At 41.1% G+C, this 27,858-nt stretch overlaps 2 protein-coding genes across 7 annotated transcripts; one reads left to right on the forward strand and one right to left on the reverse strand.

Moving 5' to 3' along the window:
- Positions 1–1,144: 1,144 nt before the first annotated feature.
- On the reverse strand, positions 1,145–8,462 carry LOC133485310 (uncharacterized). 3 transcript variants are annotated; one of them, XM_061788800.1, is made up of 2 exons: positions 8,323–8,462; positions 1,145–7,144 (listed from the first exon to the last, which is right to left on the reverse strand). In XM_061788800.1, the coding sequence occupies exon 2, from the start codon at positions 7,052–7,054 to the stop codon at positions 4,673–4,675; it is 2,382 nt and encodes a 793-aa protein (XP_061644784.1). In that variant the 5' UTR covers positions 7,055–7,144; positions 8,323–8,462; the 3' UTR covers positions 1,145–4,672. The 3 variants fall into 3 exon arrangements, with proteins under 3 accessions (XP_061644784.1, XP_061644786.1, XP_061644785.1); XM_061788802.1 differs by lacking the exon at positions 8,323–8,462 and adding an exon at positions 8,001–8,064; XM_061788801.1 differs by lacking the exon at positions 8,323–8,462 and adding an exon at positions 7,506–7,897.
- Positions 8,032–27,845, forward strand: gsr (glutathione reductase). 4 transcript variants are annotated; one of them, XM_061788804.1, is made up of 13 exons: positions 8,072–8,230; positions 8,530–8,714; positions 12,258–12,284; positions 12,379–12,467; positions 13,606–13,675; positions 13,788–13,935; positions 14,082–14,136; positions 14,219–14,318; positions 18,464–18,718; positions 22,601–22,712; positions 25,811–25,942; positions 26,013–26,146; positions 27,281–27,845. In XM_061788804.1, exons 1-13 carry the CDS (start codon positions 8,203–8,205, stop codon positions 27,428–27,430), a joined length of 1,485 nt encoding a protein of 494 aa, XP_061644788.1. In that variant the 5' UTR covers positions 8,072–8,202; the 3' UTR covers positions 27,431–27,845. The 4 variants fall into 4 exon arrangements, with proteins under 4 accessions (XP_061644789.1, XP_061644788.1, XP_061644787.1 ...); XM_061788805.1 differs by lacking the exon at positions 8,530–8,714 and having other exon boundaries at positions 8,032–8,230; XM_061788803.1 differs by lacking the exon at positions 8,072–8,230 and having other exon boundaries at positions 8,447–8,714.
- The last annotated feature ends 13 nt before the right edge of the window (positions 27,846–27,858 follow it).

Raw genomic sequence — 27,858 nt, forward strand, 5'->3', positions numbered from 1 at the left:
CTGTTGCTGTTGGTCTATTGGCAGCCTCCCTGACACTTCTCATCTTTTCATAATTTTTGGCAGGATGTCCGGTTTTTTAGCAATATCACTGTTGCGTCACGTTTCCGCCACTTGATGATGACTGTGTTAACTGTGTTCCGTGGTATAGTCAATGCCTCGGGAAATTCTTTTGTACCCTTCTCCTGAGTGACATCTTAGAAAAACAAAAACCTGGTATTTGAACAGGGTGTGTAGGCTTTTCACATCAACTGTATAGACTAACAACCATTCACACTCAGACAATTTGGTGTTAATTTAACACAGGATCATTTTCCACTGTTAAATGATGCTAAAATGTTTTTATGATTTGCAAGGAAGCCGTTGTATCTGGAAGAAAAAAAACACAAGCACAGGAAAAAAACTCCACACAGCAAGGCTGGAGCCAAGATTACAATCTGAACATCAGAGTTGGGAGAGCGACATGATAACCACTCTACTTACATACAAAGATGGTGATATTAATCAACTAAGAAACCCCATGTGGTAAATTAAGACAAATGTACCTTTTCGGGGACTAAAAAAGATACAGGCTGGAAAAGTCACGTTTCAAGGGTACAAATTTTAGGGTACCACTCAGTTGACAACTGTAACCCACAAAACGTACAATGCTTTACAGCATTGTAGTGTAGTTTCTGGACAGCGAACACAATAATATACTATGGCTTTAGCACCATCTGCTGTTGAGAAAAGTCATCACAGCGTGTTCCTAAGAAATTACAAGTGCTGTACTTAAGAGTTGAATTTAAGGCATTTTCAAACCGCACTTGGCAATGTAATTACTCCTCAGATGTTTGACTATAAATTACAGATACTACTCCACATTATTAATAAGCTGTCTCATAATGTCCATTGAAAATGCATTCGCATTGTCATGTACTATATTTTGATTAGATTTTTCACCATAACATTTTGAAGGTAATGGTTTTACACTACATGATCCCTTTCTTGATTCGTGAGACCAAAAATGATCTGCTATCTGTAATGAAGCTGCATGCAGGCTGTGCATGTTGCATCCGTTGTGGTGTCTCATGCGGAAAGGTGTCTTTATTTTTCCTCTGCTCGTTTTTGTCTTTCATTATAAAACTACACGGCGACTCACTAAAACTCTGCTTGTGATCATCACCGTTTTAATAGAAAAAGACAGTAACAGTATAAAAACATGACCACAGTCAGGAACACTGAGTGACAAGAAAATAAAAATAAAAAATAAAAAAAATAAAAGCAAAACATTTGTTTTAAAGACTGGTAACATGTTTTGTTTTTGTTTTTTTTCAGTCATGGCAGGTTTGTCACTGCAATGTTAGAATATGTAAGAACATTTCTGCTGCTAGGACACAGCACAGTTTGAAGTCTTTTTTTTTGTTTTTTACACTCACTGGACATTTTATTAGGTACACCTGCAAACTACAACCACTATTGTTAAATGAACACCTCTGACATTGTCATTCAAAACTTAGCATAATGATCATTTTTTTTCCAATGAACTTTGTAGAGGGTGGCTCATTGCCCAAGGATCAACTCTATTGATGTAAATCTAAATACTGGTACAGATTCTGTCTCGTATTGGAAGGTGTACCTAATACTGTGGCCAGTAAGTACTTACGTAAATATAAACAAAACCTTAAGGATATCAAAATGTACAGTATATATAAATACACATACTGTACACAAACACAAAAGTATATCAACCGCAACATATGACATGATTTTTACGCAGGGACAATTCTTGGCCAGCAAAATCAAAAGTGGCATTACATTTAAAAGACATTAAGGATCAAATATAAATAACGGCCATACAGAACAGTATTCTCAACATTCTCCTCTTTCAACATCTATTGGTACCATTCTGCGTCTAGAACTGTAACTTGAAGCAGCTTTCGCCATAAAGACAACACTGGTGGTGGATCCAGGTATTAGCTTTAAAACTATTATCATCAAAATAGTAGCCATGTTTTTAGTATTTACAAACTATTCACAAACACTGTGTCATGTGTGAAGATGAGTCTTAAATGACCTCGACAAGTAACTGACGCACATTGATGAGTATGAGGTATGGAGACATTAGGGCCACCTTCCAAATTGGTCTGAAGAAAAACAAATCCCAAAAACAGCATGATAAATAGGATGAACAGTTTGTTCTGTTACTCATGCTACAGGTAATAACATTTAAATCTTACTCTTAAATCCTCAGGTCATTGACTAGATCGCAAATGGACTGTTCTGGTTCTCTTCGAAGACGTTTCGCCTCTCATTCGAGCAGACTTCATCAGTTCATGCAACAAGGCTTAGTTAGGACAGACAAGCCTGAGTTGGCTGTGAGTGGCTGGTTCAGGGTGTACCCCGCCTCTCACCCTAAAATAGCTGGGATAGGCTCCAACACGCCCACGACCCTTGTCAGGATAAGCTGTACGGAAAATGGGTGGATGGTGGGATAGCCCAAGTTGGTGTAGAAAAACTCAACTAATTACGCTCCAAGTGGAGGTACGCCACAAACCACGGATGGTATCATTCTTTTGGAATGCAAAACGACAGTCGTTAGGACGCCTGGCAGAGAGGGCATTGTCCGTCAACAAGTGTCATGAGGTGGAAACTCCCCCATTGTAAAATGGTAGTGAAGCTGTCTCCGGCCCAAGGAGGCCATGTTTTTGTATTATTTGTTTGAGGTAGAGCCTGGATGAATAAGAATATTCACAGGCATACTCTTAAAATCACTAAAAGTGGGCAGGTGGGAGACTGGCCTGCTGATTTGTTTGTGCCCGCAACATCTCTGCATCATAAAGGCCCAAACCACCCCGCACACCATCTCTTCCATCCTCCCCCCTCAGGCAGAAGGCTACAGAGCATTCAGTGCAGGACCAACAGGCTGGGAAACAGCTTCTTTCTGGAAGCTGTTGGACTGTAAAACCTAAACAGAGCTGTGTAAACCTCGACATCGGAGGCCCCCACACACCTATCCCTATTCATTCCTGCATGATGAATACTATCAAATACAAAAATGACCATGGAAATATCATGTGCAATCCAAGCCTCAAGCTTGTTGCATTTGTATCTGCACACACTCACAAGTTGGGATAAGCATTTCTAGGGATAAGCATTTCTCTTTACCCTTGTTGTCATATTTTATTTACATCTTATTTTCTTATTCTATTTTTATTTTTACAAGTCTTGGGACAAATTGGGTTATCTGGAATCTTGGGTATCGAATTTCCTGCCATATGTGTTGCTATGACAATTAAATTCCTGGAATCCTTCATTATTGTTGTTCATCATATGGCTCAAAACTGACACCTGTGCTGAATGACAGGATTATTTTCTCTTGATTTTGGCATTAAATGTACAAAAATTATCAAGCGGGCCAGTTGTATTAAAAAAAAAAAAAAAAAAACCTCTGCAATGACATTTGTTTAAAACCGTTCGTAGTAGGTGTTGGAATAGTCAGGACAGCGCATGACATGCTGCTGCCGTCTCTCTCAAACAGGGTTACTAGACCCTGATCTACTGACATTAACTTTCATTTGTTATTTACTAGTGGCAGAGGACTTGTCTTGGAGGGTTCTGAGGGTCAACACTTCTAATCTCACTGCGGATTTAAAAAAAAAAAAAAAAAAAAAAAAGTTCAGAAATTCATCTTTGTTGATGTGCAATTTAACAAAGCACTGTACGTCTCCAAACGCAAACTCAATTGAGAAAAGTAAAACTGCAAAATAAAACATTATTACTATGTAATAAATTTGACACATGGGTGTGTCACAATGTATTACTTTTCCCACTGTTACATATCCTTCACTCACTCTGGACAAACTGTATAATTATGAAATATTTGCAGCTACTGAAGACTTGGAGTAACCTTACTAGAACCCTCTATATGTACTCGTAATTCGTGATACGTTTTCCTGTCAGTTACATGCTCTGCCTTGTGTGTGCTTTCCAAACAGAGACAGTTAGGCAGGCTGGGGCAAAAAAAATAAAAAATAAAAATACAAAAATAATAATAATCATTTTGCAGTAGAAAAGCAAACATTGTTTTTGTCATCAGCTTAGATATATATTTCCAAAAATCTTCATTGTAATAGTTTCCACATATGTACAGTTTCCATGTATGCAGTGGATATTAAAAGCCTAAACCCCCCTGTTCAAATGCCAGGCGCTTGTTTATGGAAAAAAAAAAAAAGAGACCAAAATAAATTTTATAACTTTTCCTACCATTAATGTGACCTATAACATGTACATCTCAATTGAAAAAAAATATTTGAAAGCTGTTAGCATGGGGGAAGTAAAACATTTTGAAAAAGACTTTAAGAACATCTGAACTTTACGTAGCGTTAATCGGAGACATTTTAAATGGCACTTCTATTTAACATGAGTTTGAATGTGACTGGTTAATTCTGAACATAGCCTCCTCCCAGTTCTCAGGGGGTGTGCACACTTGTGCAACTGCATTATCTCATTTGTTTAGTTTTACTTCCCCTCCAAAAGATGTTTTGTCCAATTGCATTGTACAGGCCATAGGTCACATTTATCGTGGGAAAGGTTTTGGAAGGATTGATCTTAGTGTAATATTTTATATCACAAAAACTGGCATTTGAACAGGGGTGTGTAGACTTTTATATCCACTGTAGATACTGTGAACAGCTCATTGGGAAAACTTGACAGTGCAGCCTGTAACCTCATATTTCTGCCCCATCACTTTGCCCAGCCTCATTTTTAATATTTGACACTTGGGGGCCTTTTCTGGGCTTGCGGCATCAGCAACAGTGTCAACCGTCTCACTGACTGGGAACCGTGGCTTCGGGTGATTGAGCACGACCACGGGCTGGTCCGGGCCCGGCCACGTCACCAGCTGTTCCGCCTTGAGTGGCATCAGGCGAATGGTGGTGCCCTTTCTTGGCTCTCGCGCGGGTATCGGCGAGTCACATTGAGTTGCTAGGGGTTCAGGTACCTTCCTGCTGTTCATCCACATGCCACGTTCGTCCACTCTCATCAACGGAACTGTCAAGAATTTGGAGATGTCATACTGCTGATTTGTACCAGCAGAAATGGCCGCATCAGACGCATTTTTAGAAACAGTCTTGACATCTTTCGATTTCAAGTCCAGAGCGTGGCTGCAGTTGTCCGTCTGCGTCGAGCTGGTTTTCTCCACCTTGACATCATCCTTTAAGTCATTCAGCACTGGGATAGGCAGCTGTTGGTGAATAACTTTTGTATTACCTTCTAATTTCACAGAACTACACGTCCGGTTTATCTGCAACCGATCTTTGCAATCGACATTTAATGTCAACTTCTCAGTGGTGTTGCTTTTGTCCATCACGATGCCCCGCAGTGCCATAACCAGCGGCTGCATGGCACCCTGAGCGACTCCTGGCTGTTCGCTCAGGGAAAAAACAGAGGAGATGACTGGAAAGCCCTCAGGCTTTGGTGTGTCTCTCTCAGACGCCTGCTTACTGGGCAAACCCTGAGGCCAAGCTGGAATGTTTGACTTGGAGCTGGATGACACCACGGGCATTTTGACTGATGTGGACACGTTGACTGTCCTCTGCACAGTTGCAGGACCTGGGAAAGACGAACGAGGAGTATCTCTTTCCTTGCAAAGATGAACTGTTGAAGGTAACACTCTGACAGGTGCACCTGAAGGAACCTTCAAGGAATTGGGTTTGTGACTTTGCTGGTTGACACCTGCTGGAGTGTTCCTGACTTTTGGAGAGTCTTTCACTTTGGAGCCAATGTTATCATTGAAGCAAAGCGCACCGGCTTCACGTTTAACAGCAGCCAGCGTGTCTTGGAGAGAACTTTCTGTCCTGACTGCATTTGCAAGGGGAATACGCTTGCAATGTTCTGGAATACTTTTCAGTCTTTCATCTGTTGCTGTTTGCTGATATCGACGTGATCCCGTTATTACCGGCTGCAGGAGGCAGGTCAACATGCTGGTCTCACCGGTGGAGGGAACAGTGGCTGCTTTCGCACATCCGTGGACAGGATCAATTCGCCTCGGTGGAATTTCATTCCTCTCTCTCACGGGATTGCAGACCGTTTTGGAAACCTTGGTCGGACTGTCTAAGTTAATGACTTCCTGTGACATCCTCTTCAGTGTTGCTTTCTCTTTGCTCATTTGATTTGAGACAAGGATTTTGGACGTGCTGACTGTTTTAACAGCAGGGCATTGCTGATCCGCCATCTTTGTTTCCAACTGCTTTCTGTTCACCACGCACATTCCCATATTTGTCAACTTTACTGCATTTTGGGGATTTAATTTGGACGCCAAAGTCTTGCCCGCTGTGACATTTTGTTGTACTGTTGTTCTTGTATCTTTCATTCCGGCCTCGTTTTCTTGTTGTGACACCAGCCTCAGCTTTAGCTCCTTGGACCCATTGACAGTTTTCACTTCCACAAGTTCAACGAGGCAGCCAGCAGGTATACTTACTTCTTCTGGGAGCGATACTGTTAAAGCCCTGTTGTGATTAAAAATACCATCTTGAACACCATTTGAAGCAATTGGAAGCATTGTGCTCATTGTTCTAGCTTTCTGCCCGTCTTTAACAAGACTGACGGCGGGCATGTTGAGGGATGGCACATTCACTTGAACCTGTGGCCGCATTGAGGGCTCAGCACATTGCACACTTGGTAAGGCATTACAGACCTGGGGATCTTTGCTTACGCCAACCTTTTTAGGTCCTTGACTAATGTTTTTATTATGCACGCGCTCAATGTGCTTCAAAAGGCCAATCCTCCGTATGTAGCCCTGTCCACAGTGAGGGCATGAGAAAGTCGACCTGAGGTGTTCTTCCAGGTGAGCGTTTAGCTCCGCCTTGCTGTATACGGCCTTTTGGCAGTAAAAACAGCACAGTTTGGACCCCATGTGGTCAAGCATATGCTTCTTCAACAAGTCCATGTCCGACGTGGCAAATCCACACTTGCTGCAATACATCGCGTCGGAAGATTTTGGCGTGCATACCAAGGCACTGTGTGGTTGTACGGTGTGCACCATGGATGGAAAGCTCTGATAGTTGACAGGCTTCATGATGAATGGTCACCTGGGGGCAAGCATCACCAGCAGCTCCACCCACTTGCACAGCCTCACACGAGCGTCCACATGTGTCTCCACTGTTTACTGTATAGCAAGGGAAATGTCCCCCACAAGATCAGAAAGAGAAAGTTGTTATGAGGGTTCATGATGACAGGCGCCCCCACCCCAACAAACATACATTGCTCGTTGAAGAGCCAATTACTCGACAGCGATTACAAACACACGAAAACACGTCTAAACATCGGTGACGGCTTTACGCATTTTCTGAGGAATTACATTCATCGATCGTCTGCAATTTTTGTCCAGGGGTAGCGAGACGTTTACTCCAATTACGAAGTACAGGCCCCAAACACCAAGGTTGCGATGGTGAAGGGGCCAGCCCCCGAAGACGCAACCCCGTCGTCGAACGATTTCTTCCCGAGGTAGATACATGCCACTTACGTACCTTAGAGCAGTGTTTGGTAAACGCGTTCGAGGGAAATACTCAAGAACATTTTCTGAAGTGGATGGTTGCATTAAAGGTTCTCATCTGTGCGAGTTGAGTAGACGTTAGCTTCATGTTAGCTTGCCGAAGCAATTCCAGAAACGAACACCTACTTTCAAAATACGACTACATATTTATTTATTTATTCGAAACAAAACGTATTGGAACGCGTATGTGCATCTGCTTTGCCATTGCTACACGCTAAATTAACAAAACAAAGTGAGTACAACATTAAGTGTGGTGTGATTTACAGAGTGTTTGATGGGATTGGTAAAGTAGTGTTTAATTTCGAAAGTCAAAACCGGATGCTTCTCTTGCTATCGCTACCATATGACAGCTGTGTGACTAAGCGCAGCGTCGGTGCTATTCTTTCGGAAAGTTTACGTAAATCTTGCGTACTATGGCATCTGATTTACGCTGGATTTTTACAACGTTTCAAAAAGTCACGTAAACGACCTGATTGGTTGCAATCGTTCCTCGATCGGAAGACAACAACTTGACATGAACGCGTCAGATTCTGCACAGTGATCACATGTTTCCTTCAAACACAGGTTGACACATGCATTCATTATTTCAAGTTAGAAGACCGGAACTACACAAAATGGCGCTGAAATGATGGAAATATGCCGTTTGTAAAACACAAACGGGTTTCTTCCAAATGTGCCCAGTTTCACACTGCGGTCAAGGTAATATGTTAGATATGATTTTGTTCTTTAAAATAGTTATAAACTCGCATTTGAATGTTGAATATTTCAAGTCTTGTCGTTGTTGTTTTCACCTGTTGTTGTGAAGTGAGCGCCACCGTGACCATTGCAGGGACGCCATTGTTGCGATTCATAATGACACAGCAGCCGCTGACTTTCGCTTGGCCCTCCCTCTCTCTCTCCCGTTTGTCACACCCCACCGCTTGTCTGCTTCCTGGTTATGGCGATAATAACCCGCCTAACTGGCACACAAACCCCCTCGCTTTTCTTCTCTTCATTAGTCGCCAGGCATTTCTCGTCTTTCGGCGTAGTCCGTCGCGGAATGGCAGCAGCAACAAGCGAGGTGACCCGGTTCGACTTCCTGGTGGTCGGCGGCGGTTCGGGAGGTCTGGCGGGGGCTCGGAGGGCAGCGGAGCTGGGCGCAAAAGCCGCCGTGATCGAGAGTCACAAACTCGGAGGTACCTGCGTGAGTAACAATTGCAATCACCTGACACCCCACGCGTGACTGCCACCACCGGCGTGGACGCGAAGCCTCCGGAAGCCTTCCTGGTAGATCCTGAAGTAAAGTATGTTAATGATACCAGTTTGAATATTACATACGATTGGAGTCTGGTTAGCGAACAAGAGCTGCTGTAGTCTTGTTCGAGTGTCTATTTTGTGCAATAAGGATAGATAGATAGATAGATAGCTGGGTACTTACTTTATTCATCACGTGAGGGAAATTAACTATTATAAAGTGTGATGTGATTACACAGAAGATAACCTCGTGCTGTTTCAGTCCCGATTTTGCCCCTTCCTCATCAAGGACAACAAACGACAGACTATTTTATGTTCTATAAGATTATCCTATAAAATTGTCCTTTGGTCTGAGGTGTATTATGAGTAACTTTGTCCTGATAATAGGGTCCAAAACGGGTCGGGACCAACAATCTTAAATGTTAAACCATGTTCAATATTTACGACCAAAGATCTTAGTGGTGGGAGGAAAGCTGACGTCCACCGAGTCATGGCTCCGTGAATTGTGACGTGAAACGGAATGTACCCAATCAAGAAGTGACCTGACTGGGGGAAAAGGAAGCGTCCGAAAATAAAAACAAGCATGTCCTCCCCAATGTTGTTTTTTGTGGGTGCGCCTGACAGCAAGAAGTAATTTCCAAAGAAAGTATTTTTATTGACGACATCCCCATTCTACAGCATCTCTATCTGGAAGTCTGGAACAGATAATATTTTAAGAGGCCTTAGTGACATGGGGCCTTATTCTCCCGTTAGTGCTTAAGTCACTATTTTACGCGGCTGACTTGCACATTTTCAAGTCACGCCGATTCTGCCATAATGACTTCTGACACACCGCTCACACGTATCCAGCCAATTTGCACATAACGACTCGAGCGGTGTGACTCATTGAAGTTTGCAGGTGAGTAGAATTCCCGGAAGGTGGATTTTTTTTCTTTTTTTTTTTTTTTTTTTTTTCTGAGACATGTGAAAGCCTTTGAAATCCACTCGAAGACGATGTCACACGTGAAATTAACCCTCGCAGAGGAAACGGAAATTAATGGTTGCCTGTGAGACGTCAGTACCGCTCATCTAAAAGGTTTAGGGGCATGTGTTTTTGTGTTCTCTAATCTCTACATTACATATTGTACAATATATGTAATTGAATCATAATACTGTGCTTATGAATGAACGCATTTGGAAGGCCATCAACAAGAACATGAGTGAGGCATCTGCATACTAGCGCCAGACACGGGGGTTCGTCACTTATATGACGATGACATATATCAAATATAAACTGAATTATTCCATATCTAACACTGTATCACGCCATCAAGATGACTGCAGTTGTTTTAGTGCTTCAGACAAACTCCCAAGCCGCCATGCAGCATGCTTGAAACGACTTGCATGAAAATTAATTAATTAATGAATATGGCATGATATGTTGATGTTCCGCCTTCAATCAGCATAATATGGTCAGGACACATTACGGTGGTTGAGCAGTCGGCGATGGGTCAGGTGTCTGTCTGCATGCCGAGTCAGTCGCCGGGCCATCAGCAGCAGCCATTTGAGGCTCGCAGCTTGCGAGTGAATCAAAATGTGAAATATGATGATTCATCTTCCCAGGGCGCTAGAATTATTACAGCCTCTGAAGCATGCAAGAGAAAGCCTGCTTAAGTCTTGAGCAAAATACTCACAAGGCCATATATGAGAGGGAATGCCGTCCACATTTTAGGGTTACTCTACCCAAATAGCGCACGTGGCCAGAAGAGGCGCAAGTGATAGACTTACAGTGGGTACGGAAAGTATTCAGACCCCCTTAAATTTTTCACTCTTTGTTATATTGCAGCCATTTGCTAAAATCATTTAAGTTCATTTTTCCCCTCATTAATGTACACACAGCACCCCATATTGACAGAAAAAAACAGAATTGGTGAAATTTTTGCAGATTTATTAAAAAAGAAAAACTGAAATATCACACTGGATAAGTGGGGGTCTGAATAAGTGTCCACTGTAAGTGGACGGCAGAATGGGCGCAGAGTTGTGCGCCTTTTCTGACTTAAACACATGGGAGAATATAACCCATTGTAACAAGGGAAGTTGCACAGAGGAAATGTTGCTTGTTGTGACTTCCACCATGTTTACCATATATGCTGATTGCATTAAACCCAAAAAATTTGGTCAGATAAATTTCCCAGTTTTTTACAAAAAAAGAATCATGCTTAATTTAAGTTTCGAATATTATTTTTTCATGTTTTTGTGATATAATTTAGTTTTTATTGTATTTTACAATCTTGGATACTGGCAGTAGAGTTGAGTAGGGATTAGCTAGTCTGCATCACAGTGGAGGTGTCCTGAGTTTGAATTTCGGCTCAGGCCTTCCTGTTTGCATGTTCTCCCCATGCTTGCATGGATTTTCTCGCATACTCTTGCATGTTTGTTTCATTGAACACTAAGCGAAGTGAGGATACTCAGTACGGAAAATGGATGGATGGATAATTTTATGTTGTCTTGGGTCTTCCGCTGCAGTCTGTGTCTTCGGTGGAGATGTTGCGAGATTGACGTTCTTGAAAGACGTGCTGTTGTAAAATGCAAGGTTGTGTTATGCGTCACCGTTGTTCAGCTTTCTGCTCAGTCTGAAATGGTCCCACACTTTCTGTGTGTTGTCTTTTTATTCCTTGCATTTGACTTATCTGACATCTTTTTTCTTTGTGTTTAACGGCGGTTTGCAAACTATAATAGTGCATTACTGCCCGTCGTCGCCATCTTCCTGTTCCTTGAATCAAATATTTCGAAAAGACTTTGCTTCCGCCTCCTTCCCTAGCGTTGATGACATAAGCATGTTCCTCTTCACAAATAACTCATTCTTGCCATTGACAGGCAGCTTTATATATATATATATATATATATACACACACACACACACACCAAGAGTATCAAACTGGGAGCGCTGGCAGTGAATGAGTTAAATAAGCTTATCCCTGAGGCAGAGAAAATTCCACGATCGTGTTTTGTACTCAAATACTCGTTGCAGCCCAAACCGGTCATTGTAATAATTACCAATGCTGTTAATTTAGGACAACTTAACATAAACCTTACATTGGGTGGTGGTCTAATAAATCTGATAGGAATTATTATCGTAATAAAATGTTTGGATAATTTTTACGGGGTTCAAATCCCGGCCCCGCCTGTGTGGAGTTTGCATGTTCTGCCCGTGCCTCCATGGGTTTTCTCCGGGTACTCCGGTTTCCTCCCACATCCCAAAAACATGCAGGGTAGGTTAATTGGAGACTCTTAAATTGTCCGTGGGTGTGAATGTGAGTGTGAATGGTTGTTTGTTTGTATGTGCCCTACGATGGGCTGGCGACCAGTTCAGGGGGTACCCTGCCTCTCGCCCGGAGATAGCTGGGCTATGCTCCAGCACGCCTGCGACCCTAGTGAGGATAAGTGGAACGGAAGATGAATGAATGTTTACTATTGTTAACTTAATCAAGAATGTGTTTTTATTTTTTTACAGGTCAATGTTGGCTGCGTCCCAAAGAAGGTAAACCTTTGCTTATGTCGAAACACCACTATGATCTCTACTAAAAATTATACCAAGTCAAACTCGTCTGAATCTGAAGCCTCCTTCTTCCCAGGTCATGTGGAATGCGGCGGTCCATGCAGAGTTTCTTCACGACCACGCTGATTACGGCTTCGACGTAAAAAAAGTTAATTTCAGTTGGGAGTAAGTGATTTGTGTGTCACCTTTTTGTGGGGAAACTTGTCACGGCCATGAGTGTACGAAATGCAGAGTCATAGCAACGCGCATGTCAGCGCTTGTTGGCTCACTCAGCGAAGTCAAGGTTGTACGAATGAAACGTCAGGGTTGGGGGGGGGCGTGTACAAAACAACGTAGAAAGGGATCACTGACATACTGTATCAGAGGCTGGACTGACCTCATGATGTGTGCCTAAATGTGTTCCATAAGTATTCTATGTCTCCATATTATTATCATTACCTTCTCATCGAGGGAGGTAAGTATTCCAAGGAAATAACATTGATTGAACATGTATAACTTTTAATATACGAAACATTTTTATTTTGTTGTCACTACTCTATAGTCCTTTTTTGTTCTGAAATTGCTTTCTTGTGTCTAAGCCCTCTGATTTTTAGATGTTTGACTAAAATGACAATATCATATCTATTGCTAGAAGACAAGAAAATGTGATTTTAAAAAAGGCTTTTTGAGCTATTGTTAATAGTGTTTTAAATTGGAAGTTCAATTTGTTTGGATTTGTAAACTATTTGCCCCATAAGAAATAAAGGAAATAGAACTAATATGTCCCAGGGTCACACTTCTGTAACAATATAAGCACCAAACCTACATGAAAAAAAGAGTGAACTTTCTTTTCACCAGAAAGAAAAATGTTTCTAGCATTCTGTTTCTTTAGTAATTAGCAGTTTGGGTGGTTGAAACCAAACCAACAAGGTTTTTAAAGGTCAATGTTGGAAATTCGCTGTGAGCGACGCTGACACACCGTCAGCAGCTTTTTTTCTTTCAATGGCGTTCCTCATTCACACAGTGAACTGCATCATTTTTATTTATTTTTTTTCCCGATTACAACACACTTTGTACTATCTACCGTGACACATACTTTTTTTTTTTTTTTACCACATATACACATACTGTGTTCGAGTCAGGTGCCTAAACTTGTCTGACTTCCGAGGAGTTGCTCGCGGGTCGAATTCTGACTTTAGAGAGGTACCCACTGTGTCGTGTTAACCCGAGTTTTGTTTTGAAACTGGACAAAAAAATAAAAATAAATTAAGGAGTGTAAATAGAATTTTCAAATGTTTCATTTATTGTAATTTTCTGTTTTCAGAATACTGAAAGGAAAAAGGGATAACTATATCAGTCGGCTGAATCAAATTTATCGCAACAATCTTGATAAGGTAAGGACCAATCTGTTTACGTTTGAGTTTTTCCCAACATCAAGACAAGTTTAAACTTGTTGAAATTCAAAAGTCTGCAAAATATATGTACTTTTTTTTTTTCCCTGGATAGGCTAAAATCCAAACCATTGAAGGTCATGCCAGGTTCACCAGCGATCCTGAGCCAACGTTGGAGGTCAACGGCAGGAAGTATACTGCGCCTCACATCCTCATCGCCACTGGGGGGCAGCCTTCTGTGCTGACTGATGCTGAGGTTCCAGGTGGGACTTTGTAAGATACTTACATGGGTTTTAATTGGTAATCAGCTTGGTGTGTAGTGCATGAGTGACCTGTTTTACTCTCATCGTTATGATAACAGTAGCACAAATAACCTCAATTGTTAATATAATTTATTTGATCAGTGCAGGAGCAAGTCTGGGCATTACGAGCGATGGCTTTTTCGAACTTGAAAGCCTTCCAAAGTAAGCATTTAAGTATGTGCTTTTATTTGATGTCATACTAAAAAATGTACATGGAAAAAAAACAATTTTGCTCGGTCAACAGGCGTAGCATCGTCGTGGGTGCTGGTTATATTGCTGTGGAGATGGCGGGTATCCTCACCAACCTAGGCTCTAAAACCTCCCTCATTATACGACAGGGTGAGGTAAGAAAAAGAATGAAAAATATAAGCACTTTTAAATTGTACAGGTATACCTAATAAGGTATGGGGTGAATGTACAATAATGGTACAGTACCTTGACTTACAAGTGACCCGACTTATTTTTTTGAGATACAAGCAGCCACTCGTCCATTTTTTGTCTTGAGTTGTGATCAGAAATGTAAGTTACAACCGCTAAATGGTGGCAGCAAACTTCACAACCAGCTGATAGTGAACAATTCTTCAAGAAAGAGGTTAATTGATTCACACTGCTTATTGCCATTCCCAGGTGAGTTTTACACATGAAACCTAAGACCAAACTGTAACTTACGAAAGTCCACCGGCTTAATATTAACACACAATGCAAAACACCATAGACGGGCTAACGAAACTAGCATCACTGTTGTGGTATAATTCTTTAAGCAATGGCTATTTTAACACAAATGGTGCAGCAACATATGTAGACAGAAAATACTCACAGGCATATATTCTTTATCCTCTGTGAAAAACGACTAATATTAGTGTAGAAACTTAGTTGTGAAACTCCCCCCTGTTGGCCAAGGCATGCACACCAGAAGGAGCATAATGTCAATGGGCATTGAAATATGAAATCATGATGCGCAAACTCTTCAATTCTTTATTCTATTTATTTCTTTTATTGCTATATGTTTTTATGAAATCATCTTCTTTTCCTTTCGGCTTGTCCCGTTAGGGGTCGCCACAGCGTGTCCTCCTTTTCTATGTAAGCCTATCTCCTGCATCCTCCTCTCGCACCAACTGCCCTCATGTCTTCCCTCACGACATCCATCAACCTTCTTTGGTCTTCCTCTAGCTCTCTTGCCTGGCAGCTCCATCCTCATCACCCTTCTAACAATATACTCACTATCTCTCATCTGGACGTGTCAAAACCATCCAAGTCTGCTCTTTCTAATGTTGTCTGCAAAACATCGAACCTTGGCTGTCCCTCTGATGAGCTCATTTTTAACTTTATCCAACCTGGTCACTCCTAAAGTGAATCTCAACATCTTCATTTCTGCCAACTCAAGCTCTGCTTTCTGTTGTCTCTTCAGTTGCCTGTCTCTAATCCGTACATCATTGCTGGCCTCACCACTGTTTAAGAAACTTTGCCCTTCATCCTCGCAGAGACTCTTCTGTCACATAACACACCTGACACCTTCCTCCACCCGTTCCAACTTGCTTGGACCTGTTTCTTCACTTCCTTACCATTGCTCTGGACTGTTGACCCCAAGTATTTAAAGTCCTCCAACCTCGCTATCTCTTGTCCCTGTAGCCTCACTCTTCCCCCTCCACCCCTCTCATTCATGCACATATATTCTGTTTTACTTCGGCTAATCTTGATTTCTTTACCCTCTGGTGCATGCCTCCATCTTTCTAATTGTTCCTCCACCTGCTCCCTGCTTTCAATGCAGATCACAATGTCATCTGCAAACATCATGGTCCACGGGGATTCCAGTCTTACCTCATCTGTCGGCCTATCCATCACCACTGCAAACAGGAAAGGGCTCAGGGCTGAACCCTGATGCACCTCCACCTTATACTCCTCTGTCACACCTACAGCACACCTCACCACTGTTCTGCTGCCCTCATACATGTCCTGTATTATTCTAACATACTTCTCTGTCACCCCAGACGTCCGCATGCAGTACCACAGTTCCTTTCTGGGTACTCTGTCATACGCTTTCTCTAGATCCACAAAGACACAATGTAGCTCCTTTTTAAAAATGGGCACCAGCACACTTTTCCTCCATTCCTCAGGCATCTTCTCACCTGTTAGAATTCTGTTGAACAAGCTGGTCAAAAACTCCACAGCCACCTCTCCTAGATGCTTCCATACCTCCACAGGAATGTCATCAGGACCAATTTCCTTTCCATTGTCCATCCTCTTAAATGCCTTTCTAACTCCCCCCCCTTACTAATCATTGCCACTTCCTGTTCCACCACACTTGCCTCTTCTACTCTCCCTTCTCTCTCATTTTCCTCATTCATCAACTCCTCGAAGTATTTTTCCACCTATCTAGCACACTACTGGCACCAGTCAACATATTTCCAGCTCTTTTCTTAATCACCCTAACCTGCTGCACCTCCTTCCCATCTCTATCCCTCTGTCTAGCCAACCTGAATAGATCCTTTTCTCCTTTTTTAGTGTCCAACCTGGCATACATGTCATCATATGCCTATTTTTTTGGCCTTTGCCACCTCTACCTTTGCTCTATGTTACATCTCAATGTATTCCTTTCTCCTCCTCTTGGGTCCTCTCAGTGTCCCACTTTTTAGCTAACCGCTTTCCTTGTATGATTTCCTGTACTTTGAGGTTCTACCACCAAGTCTCCTTCTCTCCTTTCCTGCCAGAAGATACACCAAGTGCTCTCCTGTCTGCCTCTCTGATCACCTTGACTGTAGTGGTCCAGTCTTCTGGGAGCTCCTCCTGTCCACCGAGAGCCTGTCTCACCTCTTCCCAAAAAGCCGCACAACACTCTTCCTTTTTCAGCTTCCACCGCATGGTTCTCTGCTCTGCCTTTGTCTTCTTAATCTCCCTCCCCACCACCAGAGTCATTTTACACACCGCCACACTCTCCCCTACCACTACCTTACAGTCTGTAACCTCCTTCAGATTACTTCGTCTGCATAAGATGTAATCCACCTACATGCTTCTACCTCCGCTCTTGCACCCTATGTTCCTTCCTCTTCTTGGAAAAAAAAGTGTTCACTACAGCCATTTCCATCCTTTTTGTAAAGTCAACCACCATCTGTCCCTCCAAGTTCCTTTCCTGGATGCCGCACTTACCCATTTCTTCTTCATCACCCCTGTTTCCTTCACCAATATGTCCATTACGATCTGCACCAATCACGACTCTCTCTCTGTCTGGGATGCTCAGAACTACTTCGTCTAGCTCCTTCCAGAATTTCTCTTTCACCTCTAGGTCACATCCTACCTGTGCGGCATAGCTGCTAATCACATTATACATCCATCCATCCATCCATTTTCAGAGCCGCTTCTCCTCACTGGGGTCGCGGGCGTGCCGGAGCCTATCCCAGCTATCATCGGGCAGGAGGCAGGGTACACCCTGAACTGGTTGCCAGCCAATCGAAGGGCACATACAAACAAAAAACCACTCACATTCACACCTACGGGCAATTCAGAGTTGTCAGTTAACCTACCATGCATGTTTTTGGGATGTGGGAGGAAACCGGAGTGCCCGGAGAAAACCCACGCAGGCAGGGGGAGAACATGCAAACTCCACACAGGTGGGGCCGGGGATTGAATCCCGCTCCTCAGAACTGTGAGACATACGCTCTAACCAGTCGTCCACCGTGCCGTCCACATTATGCATAACACCCTCAATTTCAAGTTTCAGCCTAATCACTCGATCTGATACTCTTCTCACCTCCAAGACATTCTTGGCTAACTCTTCTTTTAAAATAAGCCCTACTTCATTTCTCTTCCCATCTACACCATGGTAAAATAATTAAACCCTGCCCCTAAACTTCTAGCCTTACTGCCTTTCCACCTGGTCTCCTGGACACACAATATATCAACCTTTCTCCTTATCATCATGTCAACCAACTCCTGAGATTTTCCTGTCATAGTCCCAACATTCAAAGTCCCCACATTCAATTCGAGGCTCTGTGCTTTCCTCTTCTTTCTGCCTAAGAACCCGCTTTCCACCTCTCCTTCGTCTTCGACCCACAGTAGCTGAATTTCCACTGGCGCCCTGCAGGTTAACTGTGCCGGGGGCGGACGTTGTTAACCCAGGCCACAACCAATCCGGTATGGAATTCTTTAGATGAACGCTCAGATTTTTTTGGGCAGAGTTTTAAGCCCAATGCCCTTCCTGATTTTTATCCGGGCTTGGGACCGGCCTACAGTTTGCTTGTGCCCCCCACAGTGTTGCATTGTATGTTTTTATGAAATACAATACTGTTAAGTTATTTTTCGTAATAGAAATGCGTTATAAAAATTATTGTTGGTGGTTTTTGTGGGGCTGAAATTGATTACATAATGGCATTTCCATTCATTTCATTGGAGAAAGATGAGTTGAGATACACCTGTTTTCAGTTACGAGCATGGTCACGGAACACAAACTCGTATGTTAAAGCACCACTTCACACTAATGTTATTTACTCTTTAGGTTTTGAGGAACTTTGACAGCTTCATAAGCACAAACTGCACCAAAGAGCTACAGAACTCTGGTGTGGACTTTTGGAAGAATTCTCAGGTGACGTCAGTGCACAAAACCGACACAGGGCTGGAGGTGACGCTCGTCACCAAAGACCCAGAGAAGAGAAATGGCGAGGAAAAGAGAAGCACTATTTCGGAGGTGGACTGTGTTCTTTGGGCCATCGGCAGGAAGCCCAACATCTCTGGACTAAATATCGGCGAGATGGTATGTGATTTTTTAAATCCAAAGCCCAATTGGAATGAAGTTGGGACGTTGGGTAAAAAAAAAAACGAATACAATGATTTGCAAATCCTTTTCAATATACATTCAATGAAATTTAATTGACAAAGACAAGATATTTAATGTTCAAACTGATAAACTTTTTTTTTCTATTAACGTCTTATGAATTTGATGTCTGCAATATGTCCCCCCCACCCCCCCTCCAAAAAAAAGCGGGGTACAGGGGCTGGTTTACCAATGTCTTACATCCTTTTAACAAATAGAGTTGGGCATCATTTGAATTGGAGAGATTCTGGTCTCGATTCCAGTTCCTCATTTCGATTGTTTTAGGGGGCTGGGTCAAAAAAAATTGCATGGTTTAAATAAAGGGTGTCCAAATTATAAACATCCATTTTCTGAGCACCCCGCAGCATAGACTAAAATGAACATTTGAGTCGAGGTTTGTTTATAACCAGTATCAATATCAAACCTATGAACTAAAAGGCATTGTGTGTGGAACTAACCCAATTGAGTGCATATTCATAAATTAATGTTTCAGCTAAAAGTTAAATATAGCATTGTTAAAATAGTTATTTGGGACTGTTTTATCACATCAAATCATTTATACGTGGAAGTTTTAACTTGCCTTCCTTTTTTAAGCTTGTAGCCTTTTATTTCGAAGGGTACGCATTGGAACTCAGCATTTTGGCACGAAAAGTAACTTCACACGACACCGGTGAATTTTGAAAATGAAGGCAACCCTAGAAGGCAAGAAAAAGAGTAATGAATGGAACCAAATGCTATAAAACGCTGATTCCTTTAGCTACCCACCGATGAGGCACAAGGTTAGTGTTAGTGATACTGTGGGACAACTTATGTGAATTTTGTCCCAATTCATTGCGTTGTAAAGTTGCTAGTTTGACCTTTTGAAGTTTTAGCTTAATGTTAAGATTTTTTTTTTCTGTCATCGGCTCTTACGTTGGTTTGAAGACTAAAATAAACGCTAAAAAACATCACTATGAAAGTGCAACCAACCGTTCAACTTGTTAGCCACCTCAATGTTGGCATAGAAATATTTTATTTTTTCACTCACCAAATTTGACTTCACTGAAGTTCCGCGCGGTGTAGGCTGAGGCTCGGAGCGGGAGGGAGCACGTCACACTTCTACACATCGTGAAAGCCTCCTTTGCACAATATAATCTTATTTCAAGTGCTGGAATGAGGCAAGTGGTCATTAATGTTAACAAAGCTAAGACACACTTTCGTTCGCTGCCGCTGCTGGGCACAAGCACTTCTTCGCACTTCGTTCTTCTTTGTTGGTTTTTGCCACTTTCTTCTTCGGGGTTGGTGGACTGTAGGCATTGAAACTGGGAACCGAAATTTTTAAATGTCAACGATTCCGGGAGCACCGGGATGTTAGTCCCGGTTCCAATCGGTTCTCGATGCCCAACCCTATTAACAACACAGTAAGCATTTTGAACTGACACGAGTTGTTGAAGCTTTGTAGATGGGTGGAATTATTTCCCATTCTTCCACCGTTTACAACGAAGCCACGCTGTTGTAACGCGCAGAATGTGGCTTGGCATTGTCTTGCTGAAATAAACAGAGATGTACCTGAAAAAGCAGGGGCGTCCATGAAAAAGACATTGCTTGGATGGCAGCATATGTTTCTCCAAAACCTGTATGTACCTTTCAGCATTAATGGTACCTTCACAGATGTGCAAATTACCTATGCCATGGGCACTAACACCCCCCCATACCATCACAGATGCTGGCTATTGAACTTTGCGCTGGTAAAAATCCAGATGGTCCTTTTCCTTTTTGTTTCCAAAAACTATTTGAAATAGGGACTCAGACCACAGCACATGTTTCTATTTTGCATCAGTCCATCTCAGATGAGCTCAGGCCCAGAGAAGCCGGCCGTGTTTCTGGGTGTTGTTTATACTGTATATGGCTTTCAGTATTCTGTCAGTTGACTGTCTGTTGTTGTACTAGAGCGGCTCCAACTACCGGAGACAAATTCCTTGTGTGTTTTTGACATACTTGGCAAATAAAGATGATTCTTTGCATGGTAGAGTTTTAACTTACATTTGTAGATGTAATGACGAACTGTGTTAACTGACAATGGGTTTCTGAAGTATTCCTGAGCCCCTGTGGCAATAGCATTTACACAATGATGACAATTTTTAATGCCGTGCCGCCCGAGGGATCGAAGGTCATGGGTATTCACGCGTATATATTGTTTTTCGGCCTTACCGCTTACATGCAGAGATTTCTCCAGATTGCCTGAATCTTTTGATGATATGGACCGTAGATGATGAAATTCCAAATTTTTTTTTATTTGTACATTGGGAGAGGTTCTTAAACTGCTGGACTATTTGCTTACGCAGATGTTCACAAAGTGGTGAAACTCAACCCATCCTTGCTTGTGAACTATTGAGCTTGTCAGAGATGCTCCTTTTCTACCCAATCATGATGCTCACCTGTTTCCAATTAACCTGTTCACCTGTGGAATGTTCCGAACGGGTTTTTTTTTGAGAATTCAACTATCCCAGTCTTTTGTTTACCTTGTCCCAGGTTTTTTTATATACATATGTGCTGCACGCATCAAATTCTAAATGAGAGAATATTTGCACAAAAAAAACACAATCATGTTCAACATTAAATATCTTGTCTTTCTAGTGTATTCTATTGAATATAGGGTGAAAAATATTTGCAAATAATTATATTTTGTTTTTATTTACATTTTACACAACTTTACAACGTCATTGGAATTGGGGTTTGTAATATTTAATGCCATTTGTTTTAGTCACACATTCATTGCAGTTAAACAATTATTGTCCATGTCATTTAAGATGGGTTGTTGAGTGTTATTCAAATGATAGACTGACAGATGTTAAATTAGGATAAATGTTACTGGATGTCAAAGCAGTCCAGTACTGAATTACAGTACTGGACTGCTTTGACATCCAGTGGAACCTTCAAGGTCAAACACTTATCTGTTCTGCCAGTCGCCCTCATTTTTTATCTCCATTGGAAATAATGGAAAAACAAATGGTAATCTTTAATGGACATCATAAAATAATTGCCATGATAAAACCAGGCAATATTTTAAGTAACACTGTAGCATTCTCAGCTGTCATACAAGTGTAAAAATAATCACTGTTAAAAAAAAAGTGAATTAAACAAATTAACTGACACAATTATTATGATACTGCGGAAATGTGTGTGCAATTATACAACTTTAGGGGCATACGGGGGTGATGGCTGAATTTTTTTTCTTAGGCCAACAAATGTTGGGGGTTTTTTCCCCTTAAAATATTGCACCTGTATTTGTTAGGTATCTGGAGAGTGAGATGACTTGCGGTGATTTATTCAACTAGGGTTACAGTGCTCAATTTAATTTCTCTATTGTTTGATTCTGTGACATTATCTCTCAGCTTTTAAATGCAATTTTTCAGGGAATGTTCAGTTGGAGTAGGTTGTAATGTTTATACACTGTGAATGTGAAAAGCTTGCACTAGCTCAACAGGAAAATCCGGTGTAATAGCGGATTAAACGGGCAGCTGAGTGCGTGTTTAGTCAGGACACACTTCTATTTGTGGTTTATTATCAGCGGTAGCGATCTGCTTGGTTGTCCATTAACAGGAAGTATAGTACAGACATGTTTATCATGAACCCAGGACACCATAAAGAAAAATGTTGACTAAATCAGATGCAAAATACAAATGCAATAATAATTTTAAATGAATACCTTCAATCTGAAAGGACTGACTGACCATTAATTCAGCTCTCATTAGATTGCACAGGTTTATCTTCTTAGACAATCTATTGACTGCCTAATTCTTTTAAAACAGTTTGGCGTGTGTGTGTATTCGTGTTTGTTAGGGTGTAGACACAGATAAACAAGGCCACATCATTGTGGATGAGTACCAAAACACCACTCGACCGGGAATCTACGCTGTTGGAGATGTTTGCGGCAGAGCTCTTCTAACACCTGGTAAGACGTGACTTATGCATCTAAAGACATTTGTGAAGAAGTGGACTGAACTTTAATTACACTGTTTACCTGGAACTCTGTGTTAGATACCTCAAGAGTACAGTGCACTTCTCACAAATTCACCTATTTGTGGAATCATTTTGGTATCCTTTGTTATTCGTTGAAAAATTCACCTATTTGCTGTTTTTTTGCTCAGGCCAAAGCCCTGTCTCATATAAAAGTATTGTTTTGGTACGAGCTTAGGGCATCTACAGGCAATTATAAAACATTTTAGGGGGCATCAATTACACGCAGATTTTTGCGATTCAGGCCAGCGCTACTTTTTAAAAAAATAACATTTTAGGATATGACAAAATATAAAATGGTCTGTATTAACTATAATTAAATATAAATATTGTGAGTATTGGAAGCACCCCCTATATATATATGCAACAATACACGTATCTGTATCAAACCTTTGAATACAGTGGCATACCGAACCTGATACCGCTGTATCAACTGCACAATTTTAGATTTACTTCTGTTTGTGAGCATCTGCGCTCGACTACTCATTGTGGAATGCAGAGCCACTAAACTCCCCTCCCACATTCATTCAGGCCAAGCTTCTGAGACAGAAGCTACATGCGAAGCTTGCCATTACAACATGGTTGTTTTAAATGTACGTGAAATTGAAGCTCCTCCACCATCCCTCAGATCTGACTTTTGAAACTACTTTAATTTTCGTATTAAGTATGACCCTAATGGCAAGCGCCTCGCTGACATAGGTACAATGGTATGCCACGTGACACACAGTGCTAAACTACATCGGTGGAAATACAACAAAGATCATACTAAAGATCATGCGGTATGACCCGAATCCAATAAACTCATGTTTATGTGATTCGGCATTCGTGGATTCACCTATTGGCACATTTTTTTGGTAACCTCAGCTCACTTATAACTAGAGAAAAAAACACTGTGCAGTAAATTGCAAATGTTTAATTTGTTTTTTTTTTTATTATTATTTTGTGTGTTATTTACTCAGTACTTGAGGAATTATTTCACTGTGTACTTTTTACTCAAGTATTTTTTGGGAGGACTACTTTTTTCTTGAGTCACGTTGTCAAGTAACAGTACTCATACTTGAGTAGAATATTTGGCTACGCTACCCACCTCTGGAGCTTACATCCTCTATTGTTACTCTTACATTTAAGCAACATTTTTGCTCATCAGATCAGCCCATGTCGTATTTGTTGCGCTGGTCTTTTGTATTTTCGCATTGAGGTGCTGCGGGTCATGGCCCTGCATGTGGTTCCAGTGGAACCGCCAAGCACACGTAACATCGGTGACGAGCTGTTCCGTGAGTACATCTTGTATTAATTAGGAAATGCGCCTACAATTATCTAATTAGTTTATGGATGTTTATGTTAAATGTATTAAGCGACAGAGCGATGTTAGGGATTATGTCACAACACAGAATGAACTAACTTCAAATTCAGAAATGGCCAATAAAAACTGAAAAATATTGTACTTATTTTCCTGGAGTATGCATTTGGGATTAGCCTTTAAAGTAGGTAATAGTGAAAAATGAAGTGAAACACGATGATTGTAGTGAATTATTTTCCAGAATGAGAGTGCTTAAAGAGAAGGATGCTATTCATGTGGCACAACTCGAAGCAGGCATCAGGTGTAGGTGGGCCTGGCTCAAGTTGGAGGCCAAAACAAAAAAGCAAACAAATTAGGCAAATTAATTTTAATCTTAAATTTGTACATCAACATGTACTTGAGCGGTGTAAATAAATGTTTTTCTGCGTGAAGAAAATGTGTTAATATTGCCTTCTTGTACTCTTGAGACTCTTCCAGAGTGCTTAATTTATGTTAAAATCCCCCAAAAGAATCTCTGCGGAGGCCCGGGGGATCCGTCCAGACACCCCCTAAAGTGTTTTTTTTTTTTTTTTTTTTTTTTTTTTCTTTGTCACCTTTTTCATGCCTTTGGTGTTTGCATGTCTGATTTATAAAATTATCTAAATTCAGCCTTTTTTCTCCAGGTCTCTATTTTGAAGAGGTAAAAAAACAATGGCAATTAATAATTATCGATATCGACTGATATGAAATACTTATATTGTGATTGTCTTTCAGTCATATTACCCAGCCTTACGTCAGATCTTAATTATTATCACGATTTTGTCTTTGTATCGTATTTAAGCGTTTTTAAACTCCCAGTTTTTAAGCGACTTTACTGAAAACTAAAACAGCTGTTAATGCCTTATGCTAACAAAGACCCTCCTCATGGTCAACATTTAAAACAGAAAATCCAACATGATATTATCATACTGTAATAAGCAAATAAGGAAAATTACATAATATAAAATAGAAACAAAAAACACTCAACTGTGCAACGAATGAACACCAGTGCACTAGTTTACAGTCTTGAATTTTTGGGGAGCCATACAAGATACAGAATAAACAAATTGACCCTCAGGGATAATAAAGACCTTGGATTGTAAACATTATTTTACAGTGATGATGCTACATACCCTGTTAACATTATTGCTACTTTCAAATGTGCATCATATTTTAATAACAGTACATATTACCTAGTTTTGCCAAATTACAAACCGCCTGAATAATGACGCTGACGCAATCGGTTGCTGCTTAGGTCTGGTGGCAGCACCGCTGGTCGTGGCTAAAATGCTAATGTTACGTGTGCTGGCAGCACTGAGTAACAAGCTGCTCTCATTTTTATGCTTTCTACATAATCACTTTGCATCACTTCAAACAAAGAATCCGGTGTGTATACAAAAACTAAAACTACAATCAGTGCTTATACTGTCTTGATGGGGGCTCTCATGCATTTCACAGTTTGCACTTGCTTTTTTTAGTACCCACCCTGTAACTTTGCCCTTAGTCGTAATCGTAACGAAAGCCACTCTTAAAGCAGGCGGATTTCAGCGTGGCACGAAAGATGGTAAAAATTGTGCTGCAATTCTTGATTCTTGGGGTAGTTTGACGAAAGCATGCAAATGACGTTATTAAGAACTCTTATACATTTTGAAAAAAAAGTTCTTTAAGAATTTTTTTTTTTTGTGGGGTCATCTGTAGATTTTGTTTCTTCTCAGTTGCCATCGTCGCTGGCAGGAAGCTGGCACACAGACTATTTGAGGGCAAGAAGGACTCCAAGTTGGACTACTCCAACATTCCCACGGTGGTGTTCAGCCATCCGCCCATCGGCACAGTAGGCCTCACAGAAGGTGAGTTGGGAACACCGTCCCGAGAGCCGCATCCTCTGTTAACTCACTCAAGACTGTTGACTCACTCTAGAGGAGGCTATAATAAGCAGAGGCAAGGAGAATGTGAAGATCTACACGACCTCCTTCACGCCGCTCTATCATGCCATCACCAGCCGCAAGAGTCTGTGCATCATGAAGATGGTGTGTGTGGGCAAAGAGGAGAAGGTAGGACGCGCCTGGTTTGGAAAGTGTCAAATTTAAACTGTACTTTAACAGACTTATTGGTGGGGGATAGGGACCGAGCCATTTCGCAAAGAGCAAAAATATGCTAATAATTGATGCCTCCCCTGAAAAGGTTTATAATTGCCCATAGATGCCACGAGATGGTGGCATAGCACTACTTTTCTATTAGAATGGGCTATCGCTTAACTAAATGAAGCTCCTCACTTCGACATAGGCACCAAGATACCAACAGACGGCACCAAGGCAATACTTTAATATTAGACAGGGCTTTGGCCTTTGCACAGAAACAGCAAAAAGATGAGTTTTTCGACGAATAACAGAGGCTCGGTTAAAAAAAAAATAATAACAATCAAATATGAGTGGGAGTGGTGCACCCAAAACCGAAGCACAGTTTATTGTCCTTTGTATAGTGACAAGGACAATGCACTTTACATATTGTCCCCACCTCAGTTAGTATTAACGGCACTTTTGAGTAGTAAAGTCGTGGTAGTGTTTTGGCTCTGACTGAATGGGATAATCATCTGTTTAAGATTGTGTGTAATTTGTGACTGCAAGTACACTCACCTGCCACAATTGCAGTAATCCAAAAAAATATATTTTTCAAAAGAAATAATGTTCATTTTTTACTGACTTTGTTAGAGAATTTAATTTTACCTGAGGCTTTATTTTATTATTAAAACAACCATTCTGACTCTCTGGCTCTTTTATTTTGGATTGTATTCACAACTAAACTACATTGTCTCCGTACGGATCCTATTTTTATATTCATATTTAATTTATTTTGTTTATTTATATCTTTGAAAGACTTTCTTCTTTGCTATGACAAATTTAAGTTTGTATTGTAAAACAAAGCTGAACTTGGCTTTGTGCTTTTCAGAGCTGTTCCTAATATTTTGGTGACCTGATTTAGCCACAAAGCAAAAAATTAGGTTGCCCCTTGCAAGCTACAAATACAATAATTAACATATTGTTAAATTAGATTGAATCTCTTAAAAGTGTTCATCAAAACTGAGATTTACCATTTTTTGTTATGGTAGAATTGCATAAGGTTTTGGAGTGTAATTTCCATATCAGTGTAGGTTTTAATTTAAACATGCTATTGTTTGGTTTCCAAAGGTGGTGGGTTTGCACATGCAGGGTCTGGGCTGTGATGAGATGCTGCAGGGCTTTGCTGTGGCCGTCAAGCTTGGTGCTACCAAAGCAGACTTTGATAAGACCGTCGCCATTCACCCCACATCCGCTGAGGAGCTTGTCACCATGCGTTAACGTGACACGACAGGGCATCAAGTACACTTGCATACCACAATTAAGTCCAGTTGATGAGTTGCTTGATAAGATTACACATTTTTTACTCACTTAAGTGATCCTTGTTGTGCACAGCCTTTCTTTTTTCTGCCTTTTACCAAACTGCATCAGGAGCAGGTTGTAGTTTTCTAAAATAATACTGTGGGTGTTGACGACTGAGTGATTATGAGAATGGATTGTACTTTTAAGTGATGGATGAAGTGATTGCATGGAAAGTCCAAAGACCTCAATCTCATTGTATTATGTTTGATCCTAAATCTCTCATATGTCAGAACACTGCTCCCTGCTAAGGGACCTATCTAGTACCATTACAAGTCATAACACATTTACTTTACTGTGATAAAGAATAAATAAACATGCATTCTGTTTTCATGTGTTTTGGGGATTAT

The sequence above is a fragment of the Phyllopteryx taeniolatus genome, chromosome 10, assembly GCF_024500385.1.
Source record: "Phyllopteryx taeniolatus isolate TA_2022b chromosome 10, UOR_Ptae_1.2, whole genome shotgun sequence".
In the NCBI taxonomy this organism is placed as follows: domain Eukaryota; kingdom Metazoa; phylum Chordata; class Actinopteri; order Syngnathiformes; family Syngnathidae; genus Phyllopteryx; species Phyllopteryx taeniolatus.